The sequence below is a fragment of the Callospermophilus lateralis genome, chromosome 15 (genome assembly GCF_048772815.1).
Source record: "Callospermophilus lateralis isolate mCalLat2 chromosome 15, mCalLat2.hap1, whole genome shotgun sequence".
NCBI classification, from domain to species: domain Eukaryota; kingdom Metazoa; phylum Chordata; class Mammalia; order Rodentia; family Sciuridae; genus Callospermophilus; species Callospermophilus lateralis.
The window spans coordinates 70,379,121-70,392,351 of record NC_135319.1 but is presented as its reverse complement, the minus strand read 5'-3'; the positions used below and the strand labels follow the sequence as shown (position 1 = coordinate 70,392,351).

The following is a 13,231-nucleotide window of genomic DNA, read 5'->3' as shown; positions in this document are numbered from 1 at the left end:
TGACTCTAGCCATGCTTGCTCGAATCCTGAAACCCAGGGGAGGAGCCTGGGAAAGAGAGTGAGGAGGGCTGAGAGACAGACCCTGGTGTTCATGGTCAAGGAGGCAGAGCAGCTATCCTGCCTCACAGGAGAGGAGGCCATATAGCATTTGCAGATGGGAAGGCTGAGGCTCAGAGCAGGTAAATGATGCACCTAAGTTCACACAGCCAAGAAGCAGCAGGCCAGAACATTCTGCCTCTAAAGTTTAAGAGCAGTTAGAACTAGACCAGTGAGCCCATAGTTTTTTCTTTGAAAATGGGCATCAAGGGCAACACAAATGCTAGTGATAATTAGCAGAAAATATCCCAAACCTTCCAGTCACATGGGATGGTCACAAAGCCATGAAGACTTTTGGAGAAAGTTGTCAGGAGTTATTGGTAAGCATTTAAAAGAACTTGATATGTGCTTTGTGGTTACAACTATAATTTTGAAAGATGCAAAAAAATGATGGAAGGAAATAAAATGCTCAGAAGCTAAAGAATGATGGATAGTTTTTTCCTTCCAAAATTCCCATTATCTTGTCACATATTTTTAGTTGCTTAAAATATTTATGAAGGGCTGAGGATGTGGCTCAGAGGTAGAGCATGTGCTTAGCATGTGTGAGGCCTTGGCTTCAGCCACCACCATCACAAATAAATAAATATTTGTGAAGTACATAACTTAATACAAATAATGCAGGTATATACCAGCCTTCCCTCCTGATGAGCTCCAGTGAGGAGGTCAGTGGGGACATGTGTAAGTCCCTAACCACTGAGAACAGCCCTGACTACCCTCAGGATTCCTGGCACCTGTCAGAGAGGTCTCTGGACTGGCCTCAAATTGCTTATTGCTCTCAAAATAAACAAGTCACCCCCTCTGGGCCACTGGGCCACACATTGTGAGGGTTACACATGGACCTGGGTACTTCCCCTTTCTTCTTGTGACCTAGAGGTGTGATTTAGCCTTTTCTTCCCTGACCCCATCTCCAGGTCCTGCTGGCCCCGCTGGTCTCCCAGGACAGCAAGGTATGTCACACCCTGAAAGAATTCAGACTGTGGCTCTGTCAGGGGACTCTCTTCCCAGGTGGGGCTTGGACCCCTGTACTTGGGAGGAAAGGAGCAGGAGGGTGGGTGGGGCTCTTTCGCTGGGGCCTTTCGAGGCCTGAGCTGCAAAGAGAACTACCCTCTCTCACCTCCTTCCATGTTTCTCAGAAATTCGGGGATCCTCAGGACGGGGGATTAAAGCTCTTTGACCCCCTGCTCAAGGTTGAACTCTGGCTAGACCCTGATAATCATGCGGCTGTCAAGAGATTTATCCAAATATCCAAAAATAGCCAGGTTTAGGGAAAGCTGGCCCAAGGCCTCCTGGGGAGTTTTGGCTTCAGAAGGAATTGTCCTTTATCAGCACACTGGCCCTGCTCACTGGCCCTTGGCACTGCCCTCCTCAACTCTGCCCCACCTTGGCTCAGGCCCCTGTGACCACTGCAGAAGGAAAGCAGTGGCCGGTCACCACCAGGGGCGCCCACCTAACTCTGTACCCCCCACAGGTCCACGAGGGGAGCCAGGACTTGCGGGTGAATCCTTCATCAGTTCTAGCAGCTCCATATCCGAAGTCCTCTCTGCTCGTGAGTGCCACCATTCTCTAGGGCAGGTGACAGTGGGGGCAGGAGTGGGAGAGATGGCAGCTGCACCAGTGAGTCATCCGCGAGGGCCCCATGTGAGGATGACCAGATCTTGCGCAATGCAGTGAGGGCTCAGAAGAACAGCAGGGCTTGTCTGGTGCGGAGGCTCAGTCACTGGGGATGCAGCAGCTGTCAGAGGCTCTGGGATTTCAGAAGGCCCAGGGTCAGGCCAGGCCTCGGGAGCGAGTATGGCTGGCGGGAGTAGCACATCCCCCACCCAGAGAGGGCAGCGGCTAGGCTCTGTGATTCTCAGCCACAGGCCCAGGCTGGCACGGCAGGCTCTTGCAGCCGCCTGTCTACGAAGTCCTTTCCAGAGCCCAGGTGGAGTTACAGGTGCCTTCCACCTGGACACCGGACATGCCAAGCTATAAAACAACACCCCCACCCTGGTCAGGCCCTCATGGTGTGCTTGAGTTGTGTTGGAGACTTAGCATTCAGTGGCATTTTATGCTAAGATGCCACCATGATGTAAGTCTCATTGGCTGTGGTTCATAGGGAGGAAATCAAGGCTGACTTGCCCAGAGTCACCAGCGGCATATGCAGGATCAGGATTTGATCCCTGCTTTCTAGGGGAAGGCCAAGTGGCATCAAAACCCAAGCTTTTACCCAACTCCCTACTTACTTTTAGCTGCCAGGAAGTTTGACTGCAGCCCTACCCTGCCCCTGAGGGAAAGGCACCATCAGCAAATGGGGTCCCAGAGGGTCCTGTGCCAAGACCCACGGCCTGGTCCCTGGGGCATGAGTAACCTGGCCGCCTGAGGCTGACCATGCTGGTGGGCAGTCAGGAGCAGGGAAAAGAACAGCCTGGCCACTGCTTTCTATCAATTCTGTTTTCTTCTCTCTACAGAAGGTCTTGATTTACGAGGTCCCCCAGGCCCACCTGGGCCACGTGGGCCACCAGGTGAGCAACTCAGGGATCTTTAAGGCACTTAGTAAGGAAGCCTAGATCCTGCTCTCGGGGTGAATTGGCCCCCTGAGCTCAGTGCTTCCTCTTACTCACTCTCTTTTGCAGGGCCTGCCATCCCCGGCCCTCCAGGACCCCGAGGACCTCCAGGTGAGAGCTAGGCTCCCTGCAGGAGTGGGGAAGGGAGGTAACCGGGAAGGGAGGTAACAAGAAAGGGGGTGCCCTCCAGCCTGGTTTTTAGGAAAGAGCTCCCTGTCTCCTCTTCCTCCCAGGCAGTGGGCCCCTGTCCCACCTCTTGGCACTAATGCATCTTGGGGGCTCCTCTTTCTAGGGGAAGGCTTGCCAGGCCCACCAGGCCCACCAGGATCTTTCCTGACTGACTCAGGTAATGTTGTGGCATTGAGTCACACCTGTCCCTGCCCTAGCCCTGGCATGATCCAGGGTCACAGCCTCATGACCTTCCAGACCTATATATCCTCCTTCTGCCTCTCCATGGGGGTTGTGTCTGCATAATTTTCCTGCTTCTTGCTGCACATGGGGAGATTAAACCATGCCAGCCCAACCACCCTGGCCTGAGGGAGCAGCAGCTCTGCCCCAGGGGAGTTCCTGAAGTTACTGGGGAGGCCTGGGTCTCATCCTCAAGGATCCTAGGTCTGAAAAAGTAACAGGACACATGCACATGAAATAAATGCTAACAGTTTAGCAAAGGAACTTATGGAAATAAACTTGGAGCAAAGATCAGGCCAGAACTCGTCCCTTGTGGATGATCCATCCATCCATTCATCTTATCACTCATTCATTTTTATACCCAACCTCTCAACCATACAAACATGCAAACACCCATCCTTATATCCATCTGTCAAGTGTTGACTGAACATCTACACCATGCCAGGTGCTGTGCTGTGCGTTGCTTCCTCAGCACACCACTGTGTCTGCACTCAAACTGCTTCTTTCCTCTACAGAAAACTTCTTCTCTGGCCCTCCAGGCCCACCTGGCCCCCCAGGCCCCAAGGGAGACCCAGGTGAGAGCAGTGTCCCAGGGAGACCAGGAGCCAGTATGAATCCCCTGCTTACCCACCTGGTGGCTAGGAGAGTTTAGATGAGGCTGCCTGAGCATGGAGGGGCATTTCCTCATCCTCCTGCCAGGTCCCTTTAGGGGCTCAGGAGCCTGCAGCAGGGGGTGGGAGTGTGGGGAGGAGTCAGAACCTCTGTAAAGAAATTCCCCGCTTCCTTCTCCTTTGACCTGGTGGAGCCCCAGGTTCTGCATCTGCTGCAGCACTGGTGCGCCCATCTCCTCCTCCATGTTAGTAGGTATCTCACAGCTCTCTGCCTCCTTCCCTCAGGTCCCCCAGGCCCCCGAAGACATCAAGGTACAGTAGAGCTGGCATCAAACACAACCAGGAATAGGGGTGGGGTGGCAAGAGCTGACATGCAAGAGCTTTGAGCTTACAGGAAGTGCATTTGGTTCATGTGAGTCAGAGTAAATCCCAGTGCCTCCAGGGGTGGCTGAGTATTTGCATTTGTGCAGGCAGTTCAGGTGCACGCAAGTGTGCAGCTGGCACTGACTGCCCAAAGTGGAAGTCGGCCCAGCAGTCATGGATCTTGGGGGCTTCCAACATGGGGTGGGATTGGGAGGAGAGCAAACCAACTTTCCCCTCTTGGAGTGTCCCTCAGGTGAGCAGGGTCTCTGGGCATTCTTAGCCTCAGTTAAGTGCCAAGGGGGTGGACGAATAACTTGTGTGCGTTGATGCAGCAGGAATAGGAGCCGTTTATTGTAGGATCTGAGCGATGATATTTATACATTTTACACAGCTTATCTAATTAGCATAAAATAGATACAGCAGTCAACCAATAAGGAATCTCCACACTTAATGGCTTGCTTTTGTTACTTCACAAACCACTCCCTCTGGCATTTGGCCAGGCGCCATCCAGACTTGTTTACAGACTTTAACAGTTAAGTGCTGTGCATTGCCCTTTCCAGCTCTTCCCAGGGACTCTCCCAACTCTGGCTGACTGTACTGTGTGTTCATGGCTTTCAGGTTCCAGTTCTCTGGCATTTGACCTGCAGGGACCACCAGGCCCACCTGGCCCACAGGGACCCAAAGGTAACAAAGATCATTGAGGGTGTAGTCAAGAAGGTGGTGAGGAGGCAGAAGAGAGGACAGGTAGAGGGAGATAGAGACAAGGACATAGAGGACAGTCTCTGCCCAAACAGAGCTCATGGCATCATTACAGTAATAAGACCAAGAACCATACACTAAGTGTTGTTAGGTTCAAGCAGAGAAGTCTGCCCGGAGGAGGGGACACAAACAAGGCTTCACTTTTGGATTGCAGGTGATCCCGGTGTCCCAGGGGCTCCTGGCATCCCTGGTGTTCCCTCTCAAGGTAAGAACAAAAGGTGACCCAAGTCCCTCTCCCTACTTCAAGTGAGACTGATCATTCCAATGAGGACATTGATCTGTTTGTTCGTTAACTTAGCCATGATTCAGTACTGAGTCAGTGCCTCCTCGTGGGTGAGGATCAAGTGCTGACTTTCAGGCTACAAGCTGGTGGGGTGGGAGGGAAGCATGGGTCCTGCTAAAGACATCTAAAGATAACTAACAATGCCAGGTGACAAATGGCCCCTGGTGTTATGGGTGATCAGAGAGAAGGGAAATTTTTGTGAGGTGGTGAACAGGTTGCTGTAAGAAATGGGAATTTAGCCTGGGACAACTCCCATCTCTATGCCCCTCAAAGAGGTGGCCCTTCTCTTGGCCACTGTCCTATTTCTCCCACTGAGAAAGTCCCTCCCTCCTCAGGGAGCCTGGGTCTGACCCTAGGGCCAAGAAACCAAGTCAGGACACTTTCTCTTCCATGCAGGGGGATCATCAAGCACCATGTATGTGCCAGGCCCACCTGGACCACCAGGGCCCCCTGGGCCTCCAGGCTCCCTCAGCAGCTCCGGCCAGGAGATTCAGCAGTATATCTCTGAGTACATGCAGAGTAAGTGGCCGGCATCCCATGCCAGGGGTCTGAGTAAGGCAGCAGTGGCTAGGGGGTTGGGGTCGGGGACACAGGGAGCACCCATGGAGCCTGTCCTGTAGGTCAGTGAGTGCCCCAACCCCTATCCACACACGCAGCCTCATCCTCGCCCCACCTAGAGGTCCAAATGCACACACAGCACACTTATGTGTGTGCATTACTCTGCATCCCGGTACGTGGGTGGTTTACCAAGTGGGTGGCCAATGGAGTCATATTGGTCCACAGCCCTCACGGGCCACCTGACCCAACACAGGCCTCAGTTTCTCTATCAGTATCAAAGGAGCCCAGTTCTCCTCCACAGAGAGAACCAGTTTGACTTTATATCATTCCTTTGTTGGCAGGTGACAGCATTAGGTCTTATCTATCTGGAGTACAGGGTCCCCCAGGCCCACGAGGTCCTCCGGGGCCTGTCACCACCATTACAGGAGAGACTTTTGACTACGCAGAGCTGGCAAGCCACGTTGTGAAGTACTTGCAGAGTAAGCCTGGTCCCACCCCTGGCTCGGTCATCTTCCTCCCAAGGGTCCACTCCTGTTCCCGGAGTCTCATCTCTTAATTCTCTGTTTGCTTAGCCCTTGTGAGCATCTGGCCAGTGTATTCCTAATCACAGGCCTTTCTTGTCTGGCTCATAGAAAGGAATCCTTCATATTGGCAGTATCTGGAAGGAGTGAGACTAGATCTCATTATGGAAAACAAACCACATTTCTTACCAAAATAATAATAACAACAACACTGAGAACCACCATTTGGGGCTTTTCTAAATGGGTGCTTTCTAAATGCCTGTAATGCCCCCCATTCATTCATTTCCCTCAAAGAGAAGTGACTGGTTGGCCAGGTATTTCAGGTCTGGATACACAGGATCTGCTTTAGGACCAGAGTAGGTCACCTGACATCTTTCTTCTGCAGCTTCAGGGTACAGTATCAGCTCTTCCTCGTCCTCCATCTCCTCCGAAGACATCCTGGCTGTGCTGCAGCGTGAGTCACCTGTGGGGGATGAGAGGGTGGGACCCTCCTTGCCGTCTCCAGACTCCACCTTGTGAGGGCTTCAAACGGGAAGCAGTACTTTGGAACAAGGAGCTGCTAACTCACTGCTCACTCTGCTTACTAGACACAAACAAGTTGGAAAGTGCGAGACAAATCTCCCCTCTCCAGACAATGCCAAGCAAGCAGGCAGGGGCCCCTCCAGATGCCTGGAAGCTTGCTGACCCCCCTCTGAACCCCCCCCCCCCACACACACACACAGTGTGGGCCTGACAACCCAGAACTCACAACTGTCACTGGGAGCCAGACTGTGGCTGAGGAACCCCATGGCTGGGTGGGTCCTCACTAACTAGCACATCCTCTCCTTTCCAGGTGATGAAGTGCGTCAATACCTGCGTCAGTACCTGATGGGCCCTCGGGGTCCCCCAGGGCCACCAGGAGCTGGTGGAGATGGGTCCCTCCTGTCTTTGGACTATGCAGAGCTGAGCAATCGCATCATCAGCTACCTGTCGAGTGAGTGTCTGCCCTCCTGGCCTGCCCTCTGCAGGCAGGGTGGTCAGGAAGGCCCTGCAATGAGGACCAGATATTGAACTTTGCTGAGATGCCCCAACTGACACCTGCCAGGCTGCAGCAAACCCAGTAGGGGGAGCAGCTTTCACAGCTGTTCAAACCTGTAGCCCTAGAGCAAGTCAAAGAGTGTGGTGAGGGAGGCAAGATGAGCATGGAGTTTGCACTGGGCATGGCATACATGCTCGCACACTCCCATAACCCAGCAGGAGGATGACACTGGACAGATGCTGACCTGCCTCTCCTCCATGCCTCCTCTGGTGGCATTGCACAGGAGTGTCTCCACATCAGTCCTCTCTGCCTCTCTTTCTGCCACCTCTTCCTTCCCTTCTTGGACTCCACATCTGTCCAGATCTCTGTGTGTCTGAACTCCTCTCCGACAGGGCATTTGCATTTGCCTTCCTTTGATTGATCTGAGCCCATCACAACTTGGGACTTTGTTCTCCAGGTTCTGGGATCGGCATTGGGCTTCCGGGCCCCCCAGGTCCCCCTGGCCTCCCAGGAACTTCCTATGAGGAGCTCCTCTCCTTGCTCCGAGGTAAGGCCAAGTAGGGGCATCTGTCCATGTGGTTTGGGATGGAGGCACAGCCCTTGGTCCCAGCTGTGACTGATTGCTTCGCTCTGTGTCTCAGGGTCTGAATATAGAGGCATCATTGGACCCCCAGGTCCTCCAGGGCCACCAGGGATCCCAGGCAATGCATGGTCCAGCATCAGCATGGAGGACCTCTCTTCTTACTTACACAGTAGGGTACTGGGAGCAGGGAGGAAGAAGGCAGAGGACTGCAGCCTGGCCTTAGGGTACCCATGGGTCTTAGCAAAGGCAGCCATGGACAACTGAATCAATTCACTATCACCAAGGGCCCTGGGGTCATTGGTCCCTTATTGTGAGGGCCCCTCAGCCTTGGCAGGGGGAGAAGTAGAGGGAAGTCAGGAGGGACAGAGTTCCCAATTCATGAGCTGGCCTGGGTGCTCCAATGCTCAGGAGTGAGGGGCTGGGAAGAGGGGCACAATCTGGGTTGAAGAAGGAGGCTCAGAATTACAGGTGGAAGGGCCAGGCAGGAGCAGCCATTCCTGGATGGTGCCAGGACAGGGGCTGCCCTACGCCTCCTGTTGTTCCCTCTTCCCTGCATCCAGGAGGCCCAGCCTCACCTTCCCACCTTTCAGAGGGAGTCCACAGCAGGTCGAGAGGCCAGGCTGAGAATCAGCTTTCTCCATACAGGACTATGACCTTTCTCTTCCTTTCTTCCGCCTCAGGTGCAGGCTTGTCATTCACCACAGGCCCTCCAGGCCCTCCTGGGCCCCCAGGTCCTCGAGGGCCCCCAGGTGTCTCAGGAGCTCTGGTAAACTATGCAGCTGAAAACAGTGACAACTTCCGGAGTGAGCTGATTAGCTACCTCACAAGTATGTGTCCTGACTTGGGTGTGCCCCCACAGCCCTTTCCCAGACCTTGCTTTTCCCTGTAAGTGGAATGGCAGGTGGTTGAAGGAGCCTAGGAGGCAAACACCAGGGAGCCCCCCCCCCTCCAGGCAGGGAAAACCACTTGCTTTCCTTCCAGCGTCCTCCCACTGGTGTGCAAGGACCTTGAAGTTTCCTTCAGGTCACTAAAGTGTATTCATACCCCAAGAGAGAATATCTAGCTCCCAACTCTTTCAGCCCATAAGGAGTTGAGCTCCTGCTCAGGCAGCTTCCTACCCTGCAGGTCCTGATGTGCGCAGCTTCATCGTTGGGCCCCCAGGCCCTCCTGGGCCACAGGGACCACCAGGAGACAGCCGTTTGGTGTCACGGGATAACTCCTACAGTTGGGGTCACAGCTCTTCCTCCAGTCGGGGCACGTCCTACAGTTCTTCAGGTGTTGGAGGAACCAATGGAGGCTCCCTGGGTGAAGGTGGAGCCTTTGGCACAGGAGATGGGGGTCCCTATGGCACTGACATCAGCAGAGGTGGGGGCTATGAGGCAGCATCAGAAGGCGGCATGTATGGTGGCAATGGAGAATCGTTCCGAGCTGGCTTCGCTGGAGACCTGGATTACAATGAGCTGGCTGTGAGGGTGTCAGAGAGCTTGCAACGTAAGTAGGGACATGGGCCTCGGTGCAGGGGGAGCTTGTGAGCATCTTAGCATCTAGGCCCCAGAGACCAGCTCTCTTGTTTTTAAGCACTCAAGCTGTGAAGACGGTAATTCTGGAATCAGATGGGCAGGGACAGAAGACAGGAGGCCCCATTCCTAATTTTCAGCCAGCTTGGTGCACGGGGGCCCCAGAAATAGAACCTAAGCCATGGGAAGCAGAGCACACTGGGCTCTCAGTACTTTGCTTTCCCAACACCTAACCTGTCCTGGGTCTCTAAGGACTATGATGACTTTCTGGTGGGGCTGAGTGGAGGTGGATGGCTAAGAGATCCTTTCTCCTTGTAGTTGGTCAGCACAGATATAGTTGGGGAGTCCAAAGTCCTTTGGGAATACCCGTACAGGCAGAGACCTGTGCCAGTCACACAGGAGGGTACAGTGGAAGTCTACAGGGTTTGTCCCTTGGGACAGCTTCATTTAGCTTAACTGCTTTGGGACTTAAACAATCTGTGAGCAATGTGCTCCTGCTGAAGACCATGGTGAGTGATCCCAACCTCCCGCGCCATGCTCTGGTGTTTTCCAGGTCAGGGCCTGCTACAGGGAATGGCCTACACTGTCCAGGGCCCACCAGGGCAGCCTGGGCCCCAGGGTCCCCCTGGCATCAGCAAGGTCTTCTCTGCCTACAGCAATGTAACTGAAGACCTCATGGACTTCTTCCGAAGTAAGGCCATCCCCATTGCCTTCCCGGCACCCACCCCATGGCAGTGTCTCACATGGGGTCTGCTCCATAGACACCAACTCATGAAAACCTTGAGATGCTGAAAATCAGATAATTTTTAAACTTTGCTTCCTCTTCCAAATGCAGACTCCTTTGCTACCAATTTGTATTACTTTGAATAAATCACCTGACCTCCCCAACTTCAGGCAATCTCTAGCCTAAGGCCAGTATTCCCCACCCCCTACAGCTTATGGAGCCATTCCAGGACCCCCTGGGCAGAAGGGAGAAATGGGCATCCCAGGACCCAAAGGTAAGTGGTGGCAGGAAAACAGCCACCAGAGGCTGTGTAATGACAACCTCTTGCTGAGAAGCAGCCCCACAATGGGTACGCCTCGACTCCCAGCCCTCCACACTCTTTATTAATGCCATGCTCCCTTCTACCCTTTTAGGTGACAGAGGCCCTCCCGGATCACGAGGCCTTCCTGGGCCACCTGGCCCTCAAGGGCCCAAGGGAGAAAAAGGAGACAAAGGTAAATACTGGTGCTGATGTTCTGAGTTTCTGGAGGTTGGTGCTCAACAGAGCAAGCTTGAGACATTCACGAAAATGCCAAGGCAGCACCATCAAGCACACAATTGGCAATAATAATCTCATTACAGCTGGGGAGACAGGAAGGGGAGTTCTATTTGCAGGGAGGAAAAGGAGAGCCAAGCTAGTAATGATATAGCGTAAATGATATAAATGAATTCAAAGTATCACAAAAGAGTTCTTCTTTTAACCATCGTTGTGGAAGTCACAGTCACCATATTGCCCAAGTTAAGGTCCCCATAAACCACAGATAATTTTTAACTTCTTCCTCACCTCCTAACTTACAGGTGACCAAATCTATGTTGGGCGGAGGAAGAGAAGTATTGCCATCAAACCCTGAGCTGGACTTGGCAGAGCAGCCCCCTGGACACAGTCACCTAGGAACCCTTGTTTTAGTCTGAAAAGAAAAAAAAATTCAGGCAAAGATACACAACCTGAAACAACTTCACTGGATGGACCTTAAGAATAGCTGCAACATTTTAGCATGAGACTTACTTCCCTGCTGTCTAGATCCAAGCTCCTTGTCTTCTTTAACATTTAGTTCAAGCTCCTAGGAAAGTCAGTTACATAAGCATTGGCTTGCAAGTCTTGGAGCTTTGCCTAAAAAATGAGCCCAAAAATTAAAGATAGGGATGGGGTGCCTCATGGAGGCAACACGTGACGGGGGTATCTTTTGATTATTGTTGCAAAGTTGTGCTATCAGCTCCTTCCTCCTGTTTACTACATTCTCAAGTCATGGAGAGTTAGCTAAGAAGAGACTTGCAATTGAAAAAATTAAAAAATCTTCTTCCCCTGTGGGAGATCACAAGGTTTCTAATAGTTATATATGCATATATATGCAGATCAGATCCCCACTTGCTTAGGAAGTATGATTATAGCTATGATCTGCATCCACAGCCCCCTGCTAGGATGTATAGATATGTTATACTCAACTAGACCGCAGCAAATAGGACAAGAGGGACAATGGGCAAGGAGGGGCAAGAAGATGAGGGCGGAAATAGAATACCTGAAGCTGGAGGATGGCTTCCGCTCACAAATGTCACCCTCTGTTCTGCTCTTAGGAAATGGGATGGGGGCTTGGTGCAGTTGGTTTTTAAGAACTTTTCACTGTCTAAAAACATTTGTATGTGGTCTATAAGATGAAAAGGCATTTCAATGTAAAATTCCCAATTAAAGTTTTTTTTTCTTTTTTAATATCATGTCTAATATGAACCAACTAAGCAAACAATTTTTTTAAAAGAAAATATTCTGGGTTAATTGGTCTCACAGCTTATTATAAACACAAGAAAACAAAATTAATTGTACTTTGGGACAGAGCTAACATTTTATTAAATTATTAAGCTCCTTTAAAGACAGAACTTCATCTGCAACTATTAACTCAACTGGGCATATTATAAAGTACCTGAAAGTTTTCCTTAAACATGGATTACTTGAAATAGACACATATGCACCAAAGAGCAACATTATTTGCAATTAATGTAGTGATTCATCCTGGTGCAAAGGAATTATGATTCCAAGCCAGAAATAGAATATCAAAACACCGATTAAGGGAAGATGTGCAAATATCAAATACTCCAAGAAAGTGCACCTAAAATCAGATATTCAAATTCCATAGAGACTGTACTTGGCCAACTTGTGAGTTTGTTACAAGCTCTGAGTTCTGACTACTGGATAATTAAACATGGGGTTAAATTAAATCTACTTAACCTCTGCTCTTCTAAATGACTGAAATATAGCCTCCAAGTATTAATATATATTAATAGAGATACTTGACTTCTCAGACATAGCACTTTTTATCTTATTACTAGACTTACTTTACTAAGGTATCAAAAAGTCTTCATAGAATTCTATGCCCAAGTCCAACCTTGGTACTTTCTCTAGACAAAACCCAGAAGAAAGATGGGCAGACATGAGAAACAGCTGCCATTGGACAGCAACAGAGCTGAGCCTTTTTTAAAAAAAAAAAAAAAAAAAAGTCAAGATTGAGCTCAATAGTGCAATAGTACTAGATTAGAAAATGACAAGCTATGCCTTCCTGCAGCTAAGCTGAAGACTTGCCAAATTACGCTGCCTAGTGTCTACTGAATCTTGTATGACAGTGTATCAGTGTATAATCTTGTATCAGTTACGAATGACAGAAAGAGGTTATTTTAGCAGAACTGAGGTCATATGATTTGTAATGCTCAGAAAAATAATTGATCCTAAGGCAGGAAAAAGGCAAATAAAAATATGTGTATATACATGTTGATGGGAATATTTTAAGCACCTCCCAAATGAGGGGTTTGCATGCTAAAGACACCTACCAGCAAGTTACCAGTAAAACTTACATTTGTTAATGTGTGTGTTTGTATGTGTATGTGTGTTGTGTGTGTGTATCACAGATAGCCAGGAGCTCTAATAAATCTGGAAGGTCAAAAGACCCAGAGATGGCAAACTTGAAAATATGACTAGGACCAAAGAAAGAAAAGCCACAACATGTTCTCACACAGGACAACTAGTTTCAAAGAACCTCAAAGAAAAAAAAAAAAAAAAACTAAACAAACTGCTTCCCAAAATAGATTAAGAAATAACTTTATTTTTCATTTGTCAATCCCATGATTGAAAAGACACGTTGATCCCAAATAGATAAGAGGCATAATCTAAAAATTCTTTCTGGAAATTCAGCTTATGAACTTATTACACTGCAAAAGATCA

The 13,231-nt window shown here is 50.3% G+C and overlaps 1 protein-coding gene across 1 annotated transcript in view; it reads left to right on the top strand.

Moving 5' to 3' along the window:
• The window catches only part of Col17a1 (collagen type XVII alpha 1 chain), a 43,122-nt gene extending 30,343 nt beyond the window's left edge, over window positions 1–12,779 (top strand). The window contains exons 35-55 of the mRNA XM_076834353.1: window positions 1,008–1,043; window positions 1,565–1,642; window positions 2,547–2,600; window positions 2,712–2,753; window positions 2,935–2,988; window positions 3,566–3,625; window positions 3,947–3,973; window positions 4,643–4,708; window positions 4,938–4,988; window positions 5,463–5,585; window positions 5,966–6,103; window positions 6,531–6,599; window positions 6,978–7,118; window positions 7,621–7,710; window positions 7,805–7,915; window positions 8,427–8,573; window positions 8,872–9,237; window positions 9,817–9,954; window positions 10,199–10,261; window positions 10,401–10,481; window positions 10,825–12,779. Of these exons, the coding sequence (XP_076690468.1) occupies window positions 1,008–1,043; window positions 1,565–1,642; window positions 2,547–2,600; window positions 2,712–2,753; window positions 2,935–2,988; window positions 3,566–3,625; window positions 3,947–3,973; window positions 4,643–4,708; window positions 4,938–4,988; window positions 5,463–5,585; window positions 5,966–6,103; window positions 6,531–6,599; window positions 6,978–7,118; window positions 7,621–7,710; window positions 7,805–7,915; window positions 8,427–8,573; window positions 8,872–9,237; window positions 9,817–9,954; window positions 10,199–10,261; window positions 10,401–10,481; window positions 10,825–10,877 (1,988 nt within the window). The 3' untranslated portion in view covers window positions 10,878–12,779. The remainder of the gene's footprint in view (window positions 1–1,007; window positions 1,044–1,564; window positions 1,643–2,546; window positions 2,601–2,711; window positions 2,754–2,934; window positions 2,989–3,565; window positions 3,626–3,946; window positions 3,974–4,642; window positions 4,709–4,937; window positions 4,989–5,462; window positions 5,586–5,965; window positions 6,104–6,530; window positions 6,600–6,977; window positions 7,119–7,620; window positions 7,711–7,804; window positions 7,916–8,426; window positions 8,574–8,871; window positions 9,238–9,816; window positions 9,955–10,198; window positions 10,262–10,400; window positions 10,482–10,824) is intronic.
• Window positions 12,780–13,231: the final 452 nt, after the last annotated feature.